At 40.5% G+C, this 19,572-nt stretch overlaps 1 protein-coding gene and 1 long non-coding RNA gene across 4 annotated transcripts in view; one reads left to right on the top strand and one right to left on the bottom strand.

Moving 5' to 3' along the window:
• The window catches only part of ahcyl2b (adenosylhomocysteinase like 2b), a 48,159-nt gene that overhangs the window by 11,438 nt on the left and 17,149 nt on the right, over window positions 1-19,572 (top strand). For 2 of the 3 annotated variants that reach the window (XM_044185635.1, XM_044185637.1), the window contains exon 2: window positions 17,008-17,116. In XM_044185635.1, coding sequence (XP_044041570.1) covers window positions 17,008-17,116 — 109 coding nt within the window. Of the gene's footprint in view, window positions 1-9,692; window positions 9,845-17,007; window positions 17,117-19,572 lie in introns of those variants that run through there. The other variant, XM_044185636.1, reaches the window with a different exon arrangement.
• LOC122871061 lies at window positions 924-7,696 on the bottom strand. Its single transcript, XR_006376782.1, has 3 exons — window positions 7,377-7,696; window positions 2,028-2,322; window positions 924-1,809 (listed from the first exon to the last, which is right to left on the bottom strand). It is a non-coding gene; the product is annotated as an uncharacterized LOC122871061 (long non-coding RNA).

The following is a 19,572-nucleotide window of genomic DNA, read 5'->3' as shown; positions in this document are numbered from 1 at the left end:
AGGACCCAGTCTTACAACACAACCACCCTCAGGGCAACATGCTGCGCTCTGATACTCACACACCACCTCACGCTAGCTGCTTCCTCCTTCCTTTTCTTCTATTGGTTGGATTTTCAGGATTTTCTATGTACATAGTAGGATTTCTTGTTCTCACGCTCTGGTGATCTACCTTTTTATTTCCTGCCCCTCTGTCACTCTCACTGTGAACACAGACTTCCTAGCAGCCTGTTGTATCTCACATGTTGCATCAAAACACTTTGTCCTATGGATAATTGCATGTGCAAGTAGTCCAGTAGTGGGACACACCGCCATATTGACCCTGGGATGGAAATGGAATGTCAAGGACATAACAGCTGGCTTACATCTTCCATCTGTACTCGTGAACATTACACAGAGGCATATATTAGTAATCTGTGCATGGACTTGTGGAGATGTACATGCATGGACTTCTATTCCTGTGTGCACTGATGTGACAGTGAGCAGCTGTAACAAAAGTGTTTCCCCTCGGGGATCAAGTATTTCTCATTCTGATGCGTGTATATTTTAGTCTGTGTTTCTTGTTTCTTTTCTGTGCTGCTCTCTGCTAGTCCGAGCACATCTCGTCTTTTTACTTGCTTGTCCATCACTCCGTCTGTGTGGCTGCCAGAGCTTAACAACTTCACAGCCTTTCCACTAAAAGCCAGGCCTCTCTGCCAGAGTTGCACGCCTGTTTTTGTGTCTGTCCAGCAACGTGTCTGGTCTTTCCTGTGGTTTGACTTAGGACATGGTCTCTGCTACTGGCTTTTTCCAGGAGCAGTTGTTGCCACCCATATATACCTATACAGCAGCTTTGTTTTTCAGATGGATAGTGGTGCATGTTACATTTTATTTTATTTTATTTCATAATGCAGGATATTCTTTTTATTTCTGATCCCCGTATTTGTTCTGAGCCATTTAAAAATCAGACATCATAACACAGTGTTGCTCTCTTTCTCAGTGCTGTGTCAGTGCAGGAGAAAGAAGTTTTTCTTGCTGCTGTTGCTTCTAATGTCAATCTGACAGAGCAGCTTCTCATAATGAAAACAAGGGGGACTCTACTGTCTAAACACATATTACGACACATGCAAGTAGTAACTTGTCTTGTGACAAAAGGTAAAATGACACACTTAAACATGGACATTGCTCCTCTGCTGACTGGGCAGTTCGATTTAATGGACTTTTGCTGAAAACTGTTGAGTGTTAAATGATAACCTACTGTACAACAGTAGAGGTATACTGAAATTGTAATCCTGAGCTGCGTTTCCACCCAAAGTACCCAGAATTTTTATTCCCAGGAGCTACTTTTTAAGGTACTAAAAGGTTCCTTCAGCCTGTTATTGTCTGCTAGATTAGGCAAATTACACCAATTAGATTACACCCATCACACAGCTGCATAACTCTATTGTTTTAATTTATTAAACACCTCACCTGCATTGCAGCATAAGGACCTTTGCTTATTAACCTACGCACTCTCACCCGTTTTAAAATACCGAACTTACCGGTATATAATGTTGAAATTGAGAACCAGTTTTTCCTCAGAGCGTTGTAAATATTAGAATATGGTAACATAAGCATTACATGTATTTTTCATATATAGAGCCACTATACACACATTTGTTTCCACAACTATTTATTTATCTGCAGAAATATAAATGTGCAATTCTGGGTTTGAATCCAACCCATGGCCTTTTGCTGCATGTCATCTCGTCTCTCTCTCCCACATCTCTCTCTGTCTCTCTTCAGCTGTTCCTATCAAATAAAGGCAAAAAAGGCTGTGCCTGTCTGTTTCATCTGAAAAACACATTGGGGGGAAAAAAAATAAACGTGTCTCACTCCGACAATAACAAGATATAATTTTCTCTGATCGATTTAGCCAACCCTTGTCTTAACGAACACCACGGTTCTACACCATGAGCGGTTGGCTTTAGCATGTAGCTAATGTTAGCTTTTGGCTAGGGTAGCCATAGCATGATAACAGTTAGCATTATAGCATTTAACAAGCATCATACCTTCAACCGACTGGTCATCAGTTTCCGTGTCTTCCACCATGGCTTCCAACAGCGCAGTAGCTAAGCCGCTGCGCCAGAGAAGGCCGGCCTGTGACCCAGCAACGCATCGATCCAGACGGTCAAACCACCGCTGCTCCACTGGCCAGAGCTCGACCAATCAGAAATGTTCACCGCAGCAAGCACCACCCCAAAAATTCCTGTACTTTTGGAACTTTTTGGGGGGTAAAATAATTTCTCCAGAACTTAATTTAGACCCTGAGTTCCTCCAAAGGTTCCTAGTCCCTGGGGAAAGTTCCTGCGGTGGAAATGCAGCTATAGTCATGGTTCCCCGTCTGTCCAGTATTTGGATAAATACATTAAAATAACAAAGTAGACAGTGAATTTATGCATTTTCATGTAGCTCTGTACATTTATAGTCATTGTGATATCTGTTATTAAAGTGTTATTCAACTGCAAAGCAGAGCTCAGTTCTCAACACTAACACAGAAATTAACAGGAAAATAAAGCAGTATATCTCAAGTGAACACAATGAAATACTAAAAAGCATGAATTTTTAATGGAATTCAGGTGCCATAATGCATGCAGACACTCTCACAGGGCTTGTTTCATGAATATCACTTGTATAAATGAAATAAACACTGCTTTCCCCCTACTGTTTCCTTTTGGTAACACATTCTAGAGGTTGAAACCACTCATGCAACTTGGTAAGCATTGCCAAGTTCTAAAACGGTCATACAAACAAGAAATCTTGTGTCTAACTGAAGCCAGCAGTTGTTGAGGGTTCAGCGTGGCCTGGGGTGTGACAGACTGTCGTATACTTGACAGTAATTGTCAGCCAATGTGCCAGTCAACAGCAGTGTGCTCCGTCAAGACCAGGAAGCCTGTCGGCTCTGTCATGGCGAGCTGCACCAGATGATAATGCAATATAGATGTATAATGCTTGGAAGCTGACCTGTATTTTGACCCTGCTGTGAAAGGGTGCCAATCAAAAAGAAAGATAAATATAAAGAAAACAAAACTATTTATTTTCTTGTTGCCAGTCTGAGACAGTATACGGCACAGGCTGTGCTGTTTTTGTTCTTGAACGTTTATGCCATGTGAGTTGAATCAGAGGGCACTGTATCCCAGGCTAGCTGCAATTGTGTTTGATCTAGCTTCAATTAGGGAGGGAGGCAGGGAAGTTGTGAAAAGACTGTGTGTGGAGTGATGGTAGAAAGACCCGGAGAGAGAGACAGGAGGATAAAAACATAGGCACCTCCCTGTCTGCTACAGTCTATTTTTGTTTTCTTGTACACAAGCACAATAGTAATCCAGGAATAGCAGTAAAAGCGTAGAGAAACATGTCCACACCCCACAAGTCTTTGATGTGCCATCTAAGGGCTTCCTTAAAACATGCACATAATAAACTGTGGTCTACTCTCCAGTCTGTCGAGTTGTATAAGCAAGAGTGTTGTGGCAGTAGGGAAGAAGGAAAAGGAGGAGCGAAAAGAGTGAAGTGATAAAATGAGGGGAGAAGAAATCATGAACAAGTGCACGTCCTCCACAGAGCGCTGTGCGTGGGAGATCTGAAAAACAAGACATCCGTTGCTTTGTCCAGTAGCCTCTCATGCAGGCCTAAAAGACGAACGACGACGCTGTGCGTGGGAGATCTGAACAAAAGGACTTCCGTTGCTTTAAGAGGCAAGGCCAAATCTACAGGTAACAAGAGATGTCACAACAATATGCTTTTCCATCAAGGTGTCTTAACAGCTCTTTGCTGCCAATGGACTCTTTGATAACGGAAGGGCACATTGCTGATATTTATTTGTGCCCCAGGAATAATTTGATGGACTGACTTGGACAGACACTTTGTTGTGACTACCAATAAGCCTGTGTGTGTGTGTGTGTGTGTACATGTGAATAGGATTTTCATTCCACAATATATACACATGCCATGCTTTGGTAAAAGGGTTGCCAACTCACTGGTGTTTTTTTTTTTTTTTTGGAAAGACACTAATGAGTTGCATTGTGGGAAATGTAGGATCCAATATTTTTGGAGCTAAAGATATTTCATGTCTGTTGCTTCTTTTTGAATTTCTTAATCTTCTTATGAATCTTTGTGGAAGTGCAATACTAAATTGCAGGAGTACCCCTTTCAACACACAGTAATAGCTAAAGTAGCTATACAGGGCTGTTGACCATATCACTGATCAATTGCACCAGTTTGTTTTGGATTTAATGACCAAGAATTTGAAAGGGCCTTTACCCCTTCTTAGAGACTTTTAATTGAGACAAGTCACATTTTGGTTAATTTTAATATTGGACGTATAGTATTTTATGTGCACGACCATTTTGGTTTTACAGTTCTTGGCATACAGGCCTCTTATTTGTTTTTACCACTCTTTCAGAGGATTTTGTAGAGTTTTTTGTAAAGTTACTCCCAGATTTGGCAGAAGCACTGTTAGGATTTAGCTTTGATGATATTTCCAGACATTTGTTTATAGCGTTAAGCCGTTAACAGGACATGTTCCTCCTTTCCTCTTCCTGCAGTCTTTTTTTTTTATGCCATCACTCACTTTTCCAGGCCTTTTGGCAGACAACACCCAAACATAAAGCTATTAAAAGCCCATTGGCACTTTGATTTGAGAGTACCCATCCTTGCACTTAGTCTTATCTTCTCTGCCTGTGTGTTCTCTTTTTACTTTTAGTCATCATTTTTTATACTGCTTTCATCACATGGTCACTTTGCCTGATACCTGCTGGCCATAAGCTGGTGAAAGTTGGCTGTGGCTGCTGAAGTTTGTCTACCAGGAACTTGGACAGCTGTTTTTTAGTGGTCATGTTGTCTTCTAAAAAACCTTTATTAACCTGAAGACTTCTCCATAAATTACGCTCTCTTACTATTAGGCTTAGCTTCCACCTCTATATATCTGGATGGAAAGCATATCACGAGCTACTTGGTGCCAACACAATCATCCTTCCAACACCGATACAGACTTTGTGTCTGTTTAGTAATATAAGATTTCCTGGTCACTGCTAGCTTCCCAGAACAGAGCAGGTGTTGACACAACACTTGAAATGCTGTAGTAGCAATCCATGTTTTTAGTTAACATTCAAATGGGTCACTGGCGCATTGTGTTTGGTTTTGGTCCAGTGCACCTGACTGTTTATGGTCTGATTCAGTCTCAGGGCTCGTGTATCTTTTTCAGCACATTTTCTTTCCAATATCTGATTTTAACAAAAATCCATTTCCCAGTAATGATCACTCCCCATAAAAAGAGCAAAAAAAAGATGAATCTGTCTTTGTTGATTAATCAGTTGTTGGATGATGGTGGGCTAAGAGAATTTAGCCCTAGATGAAGCCTAGCCATGTAGAAATTCTATCTTTTTTTTAAAAACTTTATTTTATTATGAATATTATTTATAATAGGCTCCCAAACACATTGGCCATTCTCTGCTACCATCTGCTTTGTGCTCATAAGGTTTAACTTGGGGAAACATCAGGCTGAGATTTCTGCCAAGATTAATAACAATACAGAAAATACACAAGCCAGGCTGATAAATGGGTTTTGTTTTTTAATGCCCAGTTCTGGCACATATACCCATTCACTGTGTGTTCTTTGGCTGGAGCTCAGGGTGCGTTGCCAGCGACATAGGCTGGGTTCCCCCAGAGGGGAGCAGCAATGGGGAGGTATAAACAGCTAGCTTCCCACCGGCCCTTATGGGGATTACTTCCTTCCCTCTCTTCCCCCTTTGGGTTTTCTCACAGAGGACCTTGCGACAGGTCTCTGCTGGCCTGGCCTAGTTTGCCTCTCTTTGCTGATTCAGATAGACATACAGGCTGACTGAAAGATGTGGACAAAAGTGTTAAGTCACCAAATAATGGACTGTAACCACTTAACTAGTCTACCATCAACAAAAAACCTAACCTTACAGACCAAGGCTCCAGCATGTAATTTAGCTTCACATAACAAAACCACTCTGACAAGATATCGCCAGTTAGAGAGATCTATGACTAGATTCTTTAATTGAAAACCAGTAAATTAAATCTAAAATGTCAACGGGGAGGCGCTGTCCTGCAAGTAATTCAAAATTAATTTTGGGAACCACAAAGCCAAGAAACATAAATCGTTAGTAGTGAGGTCATAACCCCCCTAACTCATCTAATTCCTATTCAATTTTAAATGTTAACAGCTTTTAAAATGTGTCATGGTGCTTAACTAACTCGTGATGATTAATTGTGCTATGAATATCAGCGTCCCAACAACTTTACACAGCATCACCTCATGACCTTGCAGAATGCTTGTACAGTTGGACAGAAGTGGAAAAACCCCAGTGTGCTATATTTTTTTCTGTTGGATGTCCTTGTTCGTTCATATTGAGGTCAGTAGAAAAAGGCTTCACTGCCATAATGGAATACATCCGAAACCACAGCTGTTTGCAGAGTTTTCTCTATCAGGGAAACGCACGCACAATCAGATGTCAGTCAGACAAGGCTCCATTTCACTCCACATGGGGTCTCGGTATCTCTGACACAAAGACAAACAGAGTTTCTCACATTCAGTCTTGTCTCTGTGAACAATGGCTCTTTGGTTTGGGATGGGGGGGGGGGGGGGGGGGTTGAATGACCTGGCCTTCGATGGTCTGTGGCAGCTGTTTGAGGTGGAGGTCTGCGTTATTCTTTGGTCAGCATTTTGTCTCTTTAGGGCAGCAATTATGGATGTTGTGCAGCTTGAAAGGCTGCCTTGAGGTAATAAAAATTGATAGGTTTGTGGGAGTGTTTTTAAATATGATTTTAATGAGAGACAGGGCTTGAGTTGACAGCCCGCTTCCTCACTCAGTCTTCTCTGTTGTCCTCAGTTCACCGGAGACATTCCTTCCTAACTCCTGTTATGCTAGGGATTAAACTCTCAAATTCAAATGCTGTAGAACATGACACTGCATACAAATATCTGTATATCAGTGCAGTTTGAGGTCTGTTTATGTAATGACATTTGGCACCAGATGGAAGAGCTGACAAATGAGTCTCCTGTGACACAGGAGGAATCGCTGTCTTTTCAGCCCCTGCTTGTATAGTCATGCAAGCACACAACTTCAGCCTTTCAAACTTGTGAAATGAAGAGAAATGAGCACAGAGCATGACGTAAATAAAGAAGTGAATCAGAAGCATGTAACCCACAGCAAACAGGCAGGAAAGCGTAACCAAGCACATGACCTTGTTGACCGGTTCAAGGTGATGGTGAATTATGGGGAGCTGAATAAGGCAAGGCAGTGTGAAAATGATTTTAGTCTGCATGCATTGCAGCAAATGAAGCCAAAGCAAGCCTTAATGAACATCATCAAATTTCCGTTTTCTTTCTAGTACATTACCGCTTCACAAGAGCTTGTCATCAGCAACCTCCTCTGAGTGATTCTCTAACCCCAAGTGCGTTGCTTTCTCTCTCTCCCTTAAGGTTTCTCAACTCTGTAAACATTTGAACAAGCCACACAGTTCCTGTCCACCCCGAGGCTGTAGGCCTGTAGAACATTCACGTAGGTTAATGAAGTTAGGCTGATAAGTTCATCTAATGTGTGTGCATTTTTATGAGGCACTGTTCTAATAACAAGTGTCATAATTGGCTGTTAAAATAGTGGAGTCCCCCCTTGAATTTGTAATCAGTGACGTCCAATGGCCACTAAACAAAGAAACATGTGGAAGAAATCAACAGAGTTTGTTGCAAAGTTTGATGTATCCATTGCAGTTTGCATTTAGGCTTAAGTCACACAGATCCAAGAAAATTTTGCAACCAAATGTGGTGTTTATCTTGTTGATGTGTTGACAAATGTCAGTAGTGATGTGTTTCTATGCGCAGGGCTTGAGACAGGACCTCAGACCCTGCTGGCAGCTCAAAAGGCCCAGTGTTGGGTTGCTGCAGGGGTCTCTGCTTCATCCCACGGCCCCATTGTGTTTGATTAGGATCGGGTTCCTTCCGACACAGGTGTGGAAACATTCAGAAGATGAATCTCTTCTGGTTTGGAATGACTTGAGAAAAGCAAGCTGCGTAAGCACAGGAAAAGCTCATATACAGTGATATGAATACGTTTTTTTATATTTGTAGAGTCGGGTACTTTTATTTTGAGAAACCAAAATGTTCAGGTCCTCTGCAGAAATTTGGAGAGAATTTTCCCATGGGACGTGTGGAAACACGGCAGGCAACACAGCTGTGAAGACATTGCTGTATGTCTTTAGCATCGCATACCAGCTTGTATCCCTATATTTACAGCTGAGTACATATATATGTCACAGTTTCGCAAGCAATTCCAGCATCATGATGAAGCCGTCTTTATTTTTAAAGTATTTGGCTGATAGCATTCTTGGTGGAAAACAACAAGCTCCTTCCCCTGCAATGCATGCTAACAGGAAAACACAAAGAAGGGATAGAATGATGATTAGTGCACATTCATTTGTAACTCATTCCCTCAAATTATTGTTATTAATTATCCTATACAGGGCTGCAACGAACGTCCCATTGCCCCTGAGTCTAAGGCAACGTTTTCATATTGCTTGTTTTGCCCGACCAACCGTCCAAAACCAAAAGATAATCAGAAAACCAGCAAATAATTACATTTGAGAAGCTGGGACAAGATAATTTTTGGCATTTTGGCTTAAAAAATGACTTAAACAACTAATCGACTATCAAAATTGTTTCGGTTCTAATCCTAAAATAAATAAAGATAACACAACCTTGTGTGCAAAAGCCAAAACCCCAAGTACATCAGAGTATTTCACTCCCAAATCTAATTTAATGCTATTAATAAATACCAAATTATGCTCAGAAATTACCAACAACTTTACCATTATCTACCGGGTTCTATTGTCCAGTAGGAAAAATGGGCCCCAATGTTCAGCCTTCACCTTACTCGTCACTTCACAGGTGTGTGTGCGGTGTGTGGCAGATTTTGCTAGGGAAAGAGCGGGCATGCTCATTCAACCCCCTCCTGGTTAAACACAAGCCAAAGAAATGTGTGAGACATCAGGCCTCAGGCGCATTTAATTACAAATGTGTTTTGTTAGGGTGAGCTTTCCTTTTGGCTCATCAATCAGTGACGGAGGATCACCGAGGACGTCAAACTGCTGCAGTCGAGGTCCCGTTCAAGACGTGCACGGTGAAACATCAAACTAACCTTCCAAAGGTTTTAGAAAGCCTCTGGATGTCATCTTGCAAAAATGTTAGCGAAAGAAGAAGAAATCTTTTTCCTCTTAAAGTCATGCCAAAGGCTTATTGAGTGCAGATGAAATGCAGAGGGAGCTTGGCATTTTGATATGTGCATCGTTCTTGTGTAACTATTGAGTGTTTGCTATTTTTGAAAAAAAAAATAAAGAATGACAACCTTAGCAACCAGAGCCACGCTTTTAACCTGAAGGTGACTTGCAGATGCTTGCTGTTGATTTTTCACCTTGGCATATTTGTGTTTTTTATCTAACACACCACCCTGCTCTTTCAGGTAGATCTTAAGTAATCGTATTACAAAAAGCTACGTGCCACCTCTTTGCCACACGAGATTCAAGTTTCATACACAAACACAATCCTACCTCTAACCGAATCCACCCTCCTTGCATTGTTTTTGCTACTTCGTCTGTAGTTAATATTTTGTTTGGCCTGCTTCTTGGTGAGGGTACAGTCTGAACAAGCAGAGAGACATTTTCTTTGTGTTTCAGATTTAACATACGAGTGCTTGCATCCCTGTGAATTTTGAATCGGGTGTTGTGATTTGAATTTGGCTGAAAATTTAGCAGTGTGTGTAACGTGGTGGGTCTCAAGACGATGGAGAGGAGCAGGGAATCTAAGCACACCAAGGTAATGCTGAGTATTTATGGTGATGGTGTATAAGACATATACTATACATGTCTAATGGTTTTGTTTTGTTCTTTACCAAAAGATACTCAAATTTGTTCAAAGGAATAGATCTGTCATAACTCCGTTTCTTGCTCTGCTGTTAGTTGTTCTTCACGCCTTTACCAAACCTGTAAACCTCTGACGTTATGATGTGCTTTGGTAACATTTTACTTGAACCGCCGCATTAAGCATTTATAGGCAGTAATAACATTTTATTAAATTATAACGCACTGTAATGTAGTTTTAAGCAGATATGAGTGTTTATTAATGTATTTGTCAACAACTAGAACTCCTCCTGTGGAGGTTGGTGTATAATGAATACCAAAGTAAAGTAATAACTGAACAACTAACTGACTTTTTAAACTCAGGACATGCTTTACTCCACCCCATGCAATTTGGTTTTAGGAAAAACCATTCAACTGAAATGATTAACTGTTACTTCACTGAAAAAATCAAAACTAGGCAGTGGGAGTGCTGTAGGGGCTGTATTCTTGGACCTGAGAAGAGCATTTGATACAGTAAATCACGATGTTCTTCTCTGCGGATGCTATAAAATGGATGGAGTCTTATTCAACCATGAGAAGACAATGCACCAGAGCTGGAAATAGGACCTCATTGTTTGCTGATTGCTTTGTTGGTGTCCCACAACGCTCGATTTTAGGAACACTATTATTTAGTCTGTATGTTAATGACCTGCCTCTGGTATGCTCTGAAGTCGATGCAAATAACACTGTCATTTTTGCACATGTGATACAGCACATATCTGCTGAGTTTGGCAGATCAGCTTTCTCTGTTAGAGCAACAAATTCCTGGAGCTCAGTACCTAGTTATATCAGAGTGCTGCAGGTTTAGTCATTTTTAAATCCAAGATGAAATTGTGGCTTAAATCAACCCAATCTTGTACCATCAAACATGAATACAAATGTCTCTCAATGTAGTGAAACCTTGCTGTGTTTCTGTGGTGTCTTAATGTTGTATTATCATGCTCTCGTTGCTAATGTTTCATACCACTGTTTTATAGAGTGATTTTATCTTGTTGTTGTTGTTGCAGATGTGTCGTACCACCATCTTGTGTGTTTTTTTTTTTTTTTGTTTTTTTATTTTGTTGTTTTTGGTTGCAGTTGCAGATGTTGCTGTGTCATACCACCGTATTGTAAGTGTGCTTGTTGTCTTGTTGTTGTGGCTGCTGTAGTTGGAACATGTTAATGTCTTCTAAGTGTGTTTGTAGACTACAGTTCTTTGATTTCCTTGGCAGAGATGTTGTTCTCTCTCCAGCCCAGGGACTACAGTTGAAAATTAGCTTATAGCTTACTCTGGTACAGCTAAGAAGCTGTAAATAAATAAATAAAATGACAATTATAGTAAAACACAGTAATAACATAAAATGTCTTCATAGGAGGAGTTGCAATTGTTGACAAACTACATTAATAAACACTTTAAAATGTCCTTATCTGCATACAACTACATTTATGTGTTTTATAAACCATTTATTGTACCAACATAGCACTTAAATGCTAAATATGCTAATGCTAAATCCCCCAAAGGTCTCTACGGTTTAATTTAATAAAACTTTATTAACTTCTCAGGATTTTAGTAGAGGGAGTTGCCAGTTCAGTAGGATGAGCTGCCTGTGCACTAAATGGCAGTAGGGAAAACCGCACAGTGTCATATCTCATCACATTTGCTGCTATAATACATCTGTGCCTGTTTGTTTTCCTTTTCTCTCGCCCAGAGGGGTTGCTGTTGTTTCACCAGGCCGACCCGATCCCATGGCGTTCAGCTAGCTTGTTGACTGTGTTCAGCCCTTACCCGGTGGGGTTAAATTGCCATATTTTTAAGGGTCGGATATGAAAGTGTTATCATTCTTGTCATCTAACATGCAAATACGCATGTTTTTAATGAGCCGCTTAGTTTCTTTCCTGACCAGCTGCTTAACATGTGGAAACTTTTTCTTGAGGAATTTCATGGTGTGGAATTTTTTTCAACCAATATTAATTTGTTTGAGGTGTCCTAATCAGGGCAGGGGGTCTTCCAAGTCCTTGTATTTGTGGTTTTATTTTCAGTTGAAACACAGGAAAAGGAAATGCGACACTGTATTTTCTTGTTTTTGATTTTAGCAGTTAGTGCTAGTGTGTGGCAAAAGGGCACCATGCTTGAATCAGATTTGCAAGAGTTGCTTAGCAACAATAGGAGCTAGTCTCGGCGTTGTCCACATGTGTCTGAATAGGATAACTTGCGTCAAAAACAAGTGTGAACATGCTGTTTCATTCTTAGTAAACAACACAGTCCACCTCAGTGGAATTGCCTTCACCTGGCTTCACTCCCAGTATCCCACATCCCCTCTGCTCTGTGGCAAGTGGATCCCAGCCACTACAATTGTGTTTGTCACCAGTAGAAAACCAAGTTTTAGCAACTCTACCTCTTGGTTCCCTGCACTCTAATTTTATTGTGGAACACACACACATATAACACACACACACAGCTGAGTGGAAGGTGGCAGTTTTGGGTGAGCTCCCATGTGTCCCAGTATTGACTTAACATTCATTATTCACATGTCATTAGCCTCCCAATCAGTCACCATCCATAATGTAAAGAAGTGCAGCACAAGGTTAGAGGGACTGAGAGAAGGTGGAAGATCATAAATGTCACAGTGAAGAGGGAGAGGCAGACTTCAGAGAGAGACTGAGACATAAAAAAGTCTAGTTTTACAGTTATGTTGTAAATATTAGGAGATTTTCGGTTGACATAATGACATTTCTGCTCTCAAAATTTTAGATTGAATGAACTACACATAATGATTTTTCGAAAATGGCAGCCGGTGTTTTGGAAAAGAATGTGAAAGTGATGTTGATATGTTTTCAATATAGTGAGTCCCCGGGACCCACGGCTGGTCATTTAGAGTGGGTCCCCCAAAAAATGTGTGTTTGAAAATTTGTAATTTTAAACTTGTGCTTGATGTTATATGGTTAAAATTATGGTTATTCATGTATATTGAAAATGTGCCTTCAAATTAAACAAATAAAATCCCAAATCTGTAAATACACTGCAGACACACAGCAGCTGACAGAAAGAGGTCATATTATTATTATTATAGAGAGAAATATTAGCTTTTTCTGGGTGAATAAATGTTTAAAAAGGAAGCTAGAGGGCAACGAGAATGCTGAGCTTTCAAGTTTCATCAGGAGTCATAACACCATCAAGCACATCATGTTTAATTAGAAAAGTAGTTTTAAAAACACACACACTAAGGGCAACATTTACTGCGTACTGCCGTTAGAAACACAGTACAATTAGCTGATAATTAGCCTGATCAGCCACTGTCAGTAATCAATACAAATACACATTATTAGACAGTAAACCATTAATCAAACCAATAACTAACCACAGTCAACATCAGACAACCATATACTTTAGCAGTTACCTAGTGTTTCTGTAGTGGTGACAAAACATTAAAATATATAGGCTACATACAGTATTAGCAGTTTGAATTAAACCGGTGCTTCCTAATGTACTAGTACAGGAGCAGAGTGTTGCTGTTCTTACATAAGAAATAATAAGTCTCTCTGTGAGACTGTCATGTCAGGCTACTATAAAGTCATGTTTGTAATGTTAGCTCAGGTCATCCAGATTTGATTAATGCATGTCTAGAAATTATTTTTTGTTGTCATACCAGCATGTGACTGCTAATAATACCACACACTTCATTCATGAATACAGAAAGACTCAGTGCAGGGTAGTAAGCTGCAGGAACAGCTGACCAGCATTTGGCTGGCGGGTTATTGTAAGCGGCTGTGGATAAGAGCATCAGCTCATTTGCTGCCTTGAAATAAATCGTAAAGTCTCATTGCAGCAAGATAAAATTGAGGTTTTATTGAGATTTTTTTTGGCTCTTTCAGTTGCCAAAATTTCTTATAAAGTCAGGATTGTATGGCCTGTTGTAAGTGAAAAGATGGTTAATTTTGGAAATCTGCACCTCCTGATCTGTTCTTCTTGTACTTCCGTTTCTCAAATATGCTATAATATGTAATAATAATTATGGAGATTCTGTTTTTGCTTGCCAAGGACCAGCTACAGAATATAAATAAAATTCTATGTTATCACGAGTATGTATAGATATAGCCAAAAAGGGTGAGAACAGAATAGGTTACCTTTCTGTCCTTTGCTCACTTGCTCTCATTTTACACAGCAATAAACAAACCACTGTGTCATTTTCTCTGGCAGTACCTCCTGTTCTAAACCCTGAGCGAACCTGTGGTAATCTTGTCCCAAAAACATGTCATAAGCCCCTGTATCCCCGCCTCCTGAACTCCCAAAATGACCCTCAATCCTTCACTGCAACTCTGAGCTCCTAAAGCTCCTCATCTAACCTCCATCCGATAAACCTGAAGAGACCAATAGCCCTATTATAGCCTGTTTTATAGGGTTCAGGGTAATGGGCACCATCAGCTGCCCTCCTAAATGACGTACAGCAGTAGTTTTGTCTTGCAGTAGTGTGGAAACTGCCTTTCCAAGGAGCATCAATTTATTCAGTCTTCTAACTTGTATGTAGTAAAATCTGTGTAGTGATATGATGCTGCCATTTTAGATTTGTTTTGTTGTTTTTTAGCCACCCTAGCAGCATTTACGGATTGAAATGTCAGCCCGCCACTTTGGTTCAGTTTGTCCAAAACTTTGGTTTGTGACCACATACCTGCACAACAAAGATTCCCATCAGCCTCAGCTGTAGTTTGTGTTTAGTGCTAATTAGCAAATGTTAGTATGCTAACACACTTAACTAAGATGGTGTACATGTTAAACATTCGCTACATCAGCATGTTAGCGTTGTCATTGCGAGCATGTTAGCATGCTAATGAATTTAGCTCAAAGCGCCTATAGCCTCACAGAGCTGCTAGCATTGTTATAGACTTTTAGGTTTACCGCTCCCTTTTGTATATTATGGCTTGATTAATGAGTGTTTTTGTGTGTAATGTAATGTTTTTATCACTGGCCAGGACTCCAGAGGCTTTCTGGTAGAAAGTTAATAAGACAACAAGTTGTTCTTTTGTGCTCCAATTTGGGATACATTTTAATAATTCCATGGAGTCCCACCCTAGATTTTGAGCAATATATTTAGTATTCAGTAGTTTTCCATCACGTTTTTAATACCCAGTCCTAATACTACACATCATAACCATCTTGGGTCAGCAGGGGCAAAGTTTAGCTTCGGTTTTGATACCAGCAATTCATGGACCCCAATCTCTTGAACAATCAACAATTAAACAAGAATACAGAGGTGGGAGAGAGGGAGGGAGGGAGGAAGTGAATGGAAGGGGAAACAATTCATTGCATTGTGTTTGCTGGCACATGGTTGGATCAGTTTGGGCTGGATTGCAGGAAAACAGAGGCTAAAAGGAAGCAGAGGAGGTAGAATGAAATGATCAGATCTTGAAAGACGAGGTCCCCTCAATGCACAAGGCCTTGAATCAGACACTCACCATACTTGCAACTTCATCACACACCCCCACACACATGCGGCAATGCTGAAGAAGAAAAAGAATGGGGAAAGCAGTGAGCCCAGTGTGAAAAAGGTAAGAATAAAGGACAGCATGGAAAGATAGGATGGGTTAATTGGCTTTACGGTGGGTTGTAGGAAGGTGTTGCCCTGATATCAGTTTCTCGAGATTGAGAATATCAGGTTCTGGATGAAGCTGAAAAACTCAGTTGCTGGCTGATGTTGGAAATGAAAGTAAGCAAATAGTACATTTGTTTGCATTGGATTTTAACAATTTCAGCATCAGGCAATTGTTTCCTTGCTTGATGATTTCATGTGTCGATGTAAGACCTCTGGTAATGATGACTCAAATGTTTTTTTGTGATTAGACAGCAGCTCTGCACTGTGTCATTCACTGAATGTTTGGCATATTGTGAGAATGAATAAGTGAATGAAGATACCCCCACACACAGCTTCCTGGTATCTGACGTGCATACACACACGCAGGATGTTTCAGAATGTCAGAATTTTTGTTTTGTAATTTTCTCTGATTTAAAAAAAAAAAAAACCTGACTATTTGCTTGTGTTGTACTCAAGGGCAGTCTTTTTTCAACAAGGAGTGTGAGAAAGAGTGGCAAAATCTCTCACTTCCCAATGCATGTCGTGACAGAATGACTTGTCCCCCCCCCAGCATGTTTTGTTCTTGCCGCGTGGTTTTATGGTAGTAATCAGTCAGCTATTCATACTCTGTGTAATATTATCAGTACATGGATTATGATGCACCAAGCTATTTATGTAATAGTGTAATAGCGGAAAGAAAGTGATAGAATCATGGTCAGTCTGTGGCCTGACTGCAGCAAATAGACAAACACCTCCCACCCATTTCACATAACCAGGATGAACTGTTGCACCTTGTGTCAGCTGTGTGGCCTTGTCGCTGGTTGACAATAGCCTCATTGTCTCAATTATCTTTTAAAGTCAGAATGAACTCAAAGCTGGTCTCCTTTCTTGGAGACGGCAGTGTACTTGTTCTGTCTCTTCTTTTTTTCAGCCTTGTTTATGTGTATTTTGTGTTCTTTCTTATCTTTTTGTAGTTATTCTGTTTAATAAAAAAGCTGCCCTTAACATAAACCCAACATGGCCTGACTTAAAAAGAAATGGGAGTCATTAAAGATGCAGTCCAAGTTTCCTCTTTAAAGCTGAACAGAGTCTGTGATGGCTAGTTATGTGCTAACTAAGCCTGATTGGTTGTTTGATTCAGACGGGTCCAGTTTTTAAAAAAAACTAAATACAAAGCGGCGGCCGCCCACAGACACACACTTTTTTAAAGGAACCATTCAATTAAATATTGTTAGTGACATGGAATGGTAAAAATTGGGTATTTCAACTGAAATTATAATGAAATAATATTGCCTATTTCAGCTTTAATGGTTGACTATTGAATTTTAAGTGTCCTCATAACCCTAGTTAATGTATTACAACAGTGTGTGCGTTCTACAAGAACTGTATGTGTACGAAACCTCGTGGTCAAGAGATACCTTATATGTGCCCACTTAAATTCATTAAGACAAAAAAGTTCATGCGATCTATATTAATGCAGTTGTAAAATCTGAGTTCTGATCTCTGTCCGCTTCTGCTCCCTCTCCACCAGCAGATCCAGTTTGCGGACCAGAAACAGGAGTTCAACAAGCGTCCCTCCAAGATTGGCCGGCGCTCTCTGTCCCGCTCCATCTCCCAGTCCTCCACAGACAGCTACAGCTCAGGTAAACGCACACAAACACACACTCTTCTGATTGCTTAACCTCAATAGCCCTCTACTTATCAGACATGACGGTGGTTATGATGTGTTTCCATTAATTTGTTTTTACGACATCAAAGATATAAAAAAGTATTTCAACTGGAAGAATAGTTGGCCGACTTTGCTTGATTGTACTTTCTCTCTAGCTCACCTCTTCCCTCGTCTCTCCGGCTCTCATTCTCACACTCTGACACTGCGGTCCATGTGAAACTGTGCTCTCTGTTAGAGGATTAGCTGCTGGTGCTCTAATCGAGAGCGGAAGAGAGAGGTGGGAAATATTGGGTGTGGTTGAAACTGAATTGAATCCCCAGTCCCAATCGTGACGGTAGTAGTTAGAGACAAAGTTCTAGAGAAATGTGGAAATTACACCATTTCCACCACCTCCATAAATCAATATCCAGCAAAACGCTTCACTTGCTGTGAGCAAATAGGAATTGAGTAGAGAGTCCCAACTTAGCGCCTGTGGGAGAACAGAAAACACTCTTCTTCCTTCATATTATTATACTTTTCAGCTCACCGCAGTTTTCCGGCAGCTATACCACTACGTCTCACACCAGGTGTCAAATATCGCACAAGCATTTTGACTCTTTTTGTAATTGTTATGTCTGAATAAAGCCCTAAGGAACATTTACGTACAAGTCACCTATGTCTGAATGACAAAAACCCATTACTTTAACAGCGTGATCAAGCCAGCAATGTTATGTATTCCATGTCTGAAAAGGAACTTAGAGGAAGTTTTTACTTGTTCCAGTGCTGCACTTTGATTGATCGTTTGGTCTATAAATTGTAAGAAAATAGTGAAAAATGCCTGTTTTAATTTCCTCCAGCCCAAGGTGATTATTGAAATTACTTTATTTCAGTTCAAAACCCAAACACTTACTTAGTTGACTTTCAAATATGACAAAGCAAAACATCAAATCCTCAAATTTGAGAGGCTGGGACCATCAAATGTTTGGCATTTTTGCTTCAGAAAACGTTAATCAGTTATCGAAATAGTTACCGATTTAATTAATTGACTAGTGGTTTCAGCTCTAATTGTGATGAATTGATGTGATGAAGAGGAAAGAGGAAGCATTTTCACAAGACAGCAGTACCAGTCAGACGTTCTCACAGAGACAGTGCACCTTCATTTGATGTGTCTTTTTTTAAGAGAACCTGCTTAAATGTGTTTCCATAGCAACCATCCAGCCTTTACACACTTTTTAATTTCTTGGCAGGGTGCAGTGACTTCCTGGAGTCTTGTTGTCACAGTTAGGTTGCCAGGCAACCAGCAGAATCTCCGCTGACTACAGGACAGCGAATAAGCGTACTGTATTTCCCAAAATGTCAAACTATTCCATTAACATAAGGCAAAGACCAGAGAGAAGTTCCGCCTTTAGTGTTGAGAAATGGCATCACAGCATCAAGATGAAAGAGCGTAGTCTGATATGAAGAATCCTGTTCTCCTTTTCTGCCCTTCCCTGCTCTCGTTTAACCTTTTGCCTGCTCCTCGTGTCATCACCACTCTAAAAGAGTGAGTTTTTGGAAATGTTTATATAAGCTGCTTCGACCATGAAGGCTCTTTGAGTTCCTGCTGTGAGTCAGGGTCATTGACAGGGCACAGATCTTCCAATGACACCATTAACCTGATGAATTAATCTCTCTGTGTGTGAAGCTGCTTGGACAGCGTCACTTCTAGTGGCAGAATATGATGGACAAACAGATTGATGGCAGATGGACAAATGGACTTACAGTCAGTATTAGTGGATGACTATAATGGGCCACTGAGGTCAGCGGTTATAAACAAGTCGAGTGAGTATTCGGTAATCTTACTGAGAAAAGATAAAACATTTTGGTCCTGTGACTTCCCACCACATTTGCAGGCCGCCACATGTTTTTGTAGGCAAGCATCACCAGTCAGGGCCAGCTGAGAAAAGGACCATGTGTTTCTTTCTCCCAGTTATATTTAGTTTTTAAATCAAAGCACTTGACCCTTAACTGCTCACATATAGGGTTTTCCATAGTAGGGGAGCTAGTCGCAACGAGCCATGCCACGAACGGCCACGAGCAGTCGAGGGGCGCTGGCATGGTGCAAGTGTTTTTCCACAGTACAGCGAGCTAAAGTTGGAGGCATTGTGTGCTAGTCACAAACCACAGTAAGAGCCTGCAGCCCTTTTCAGCTCACTGTGGCTGTTTCTGTTTGTACTATTCCTCCCTGTAATATTTAAAACTGATCTGCTGACCAAATAGCGCAGAATATGTTCATATCTGCTTGATTATATGTATGTGTTTTTTGAAGAACTTGGTGACAAACGCATTGCATTTCCAATAACTTCTTCACAATAAAAGCTTCCCGCTGGTTTGCCAGTGGAACGCTTTTAATGTGAAGCAGCAGTGACTTAACACAGCTCCAATACAGCTGAAAATGATCAGTAAACAGTA

This window comes from Siniperca chuatsi, linkage group LG23, assembly GCF_020085105.1.
Source record: "Siniperca chuatsi isolate FFG_IHB_CAS linkage group LG23, ASM2008510v1, whole genome shotgun sequence".
NCBI lineage: Eukaryota > Metazoa > Chordata > Actinopteri > Centrarchiformes > Sinipercidae > Siniperca > Siniperca chuatsi.
The sequence above is the reverse complement of the archived record's forward strand: the minus strand, read 5'-3'. Positions and strand labels throughout refer to the sequence as shown.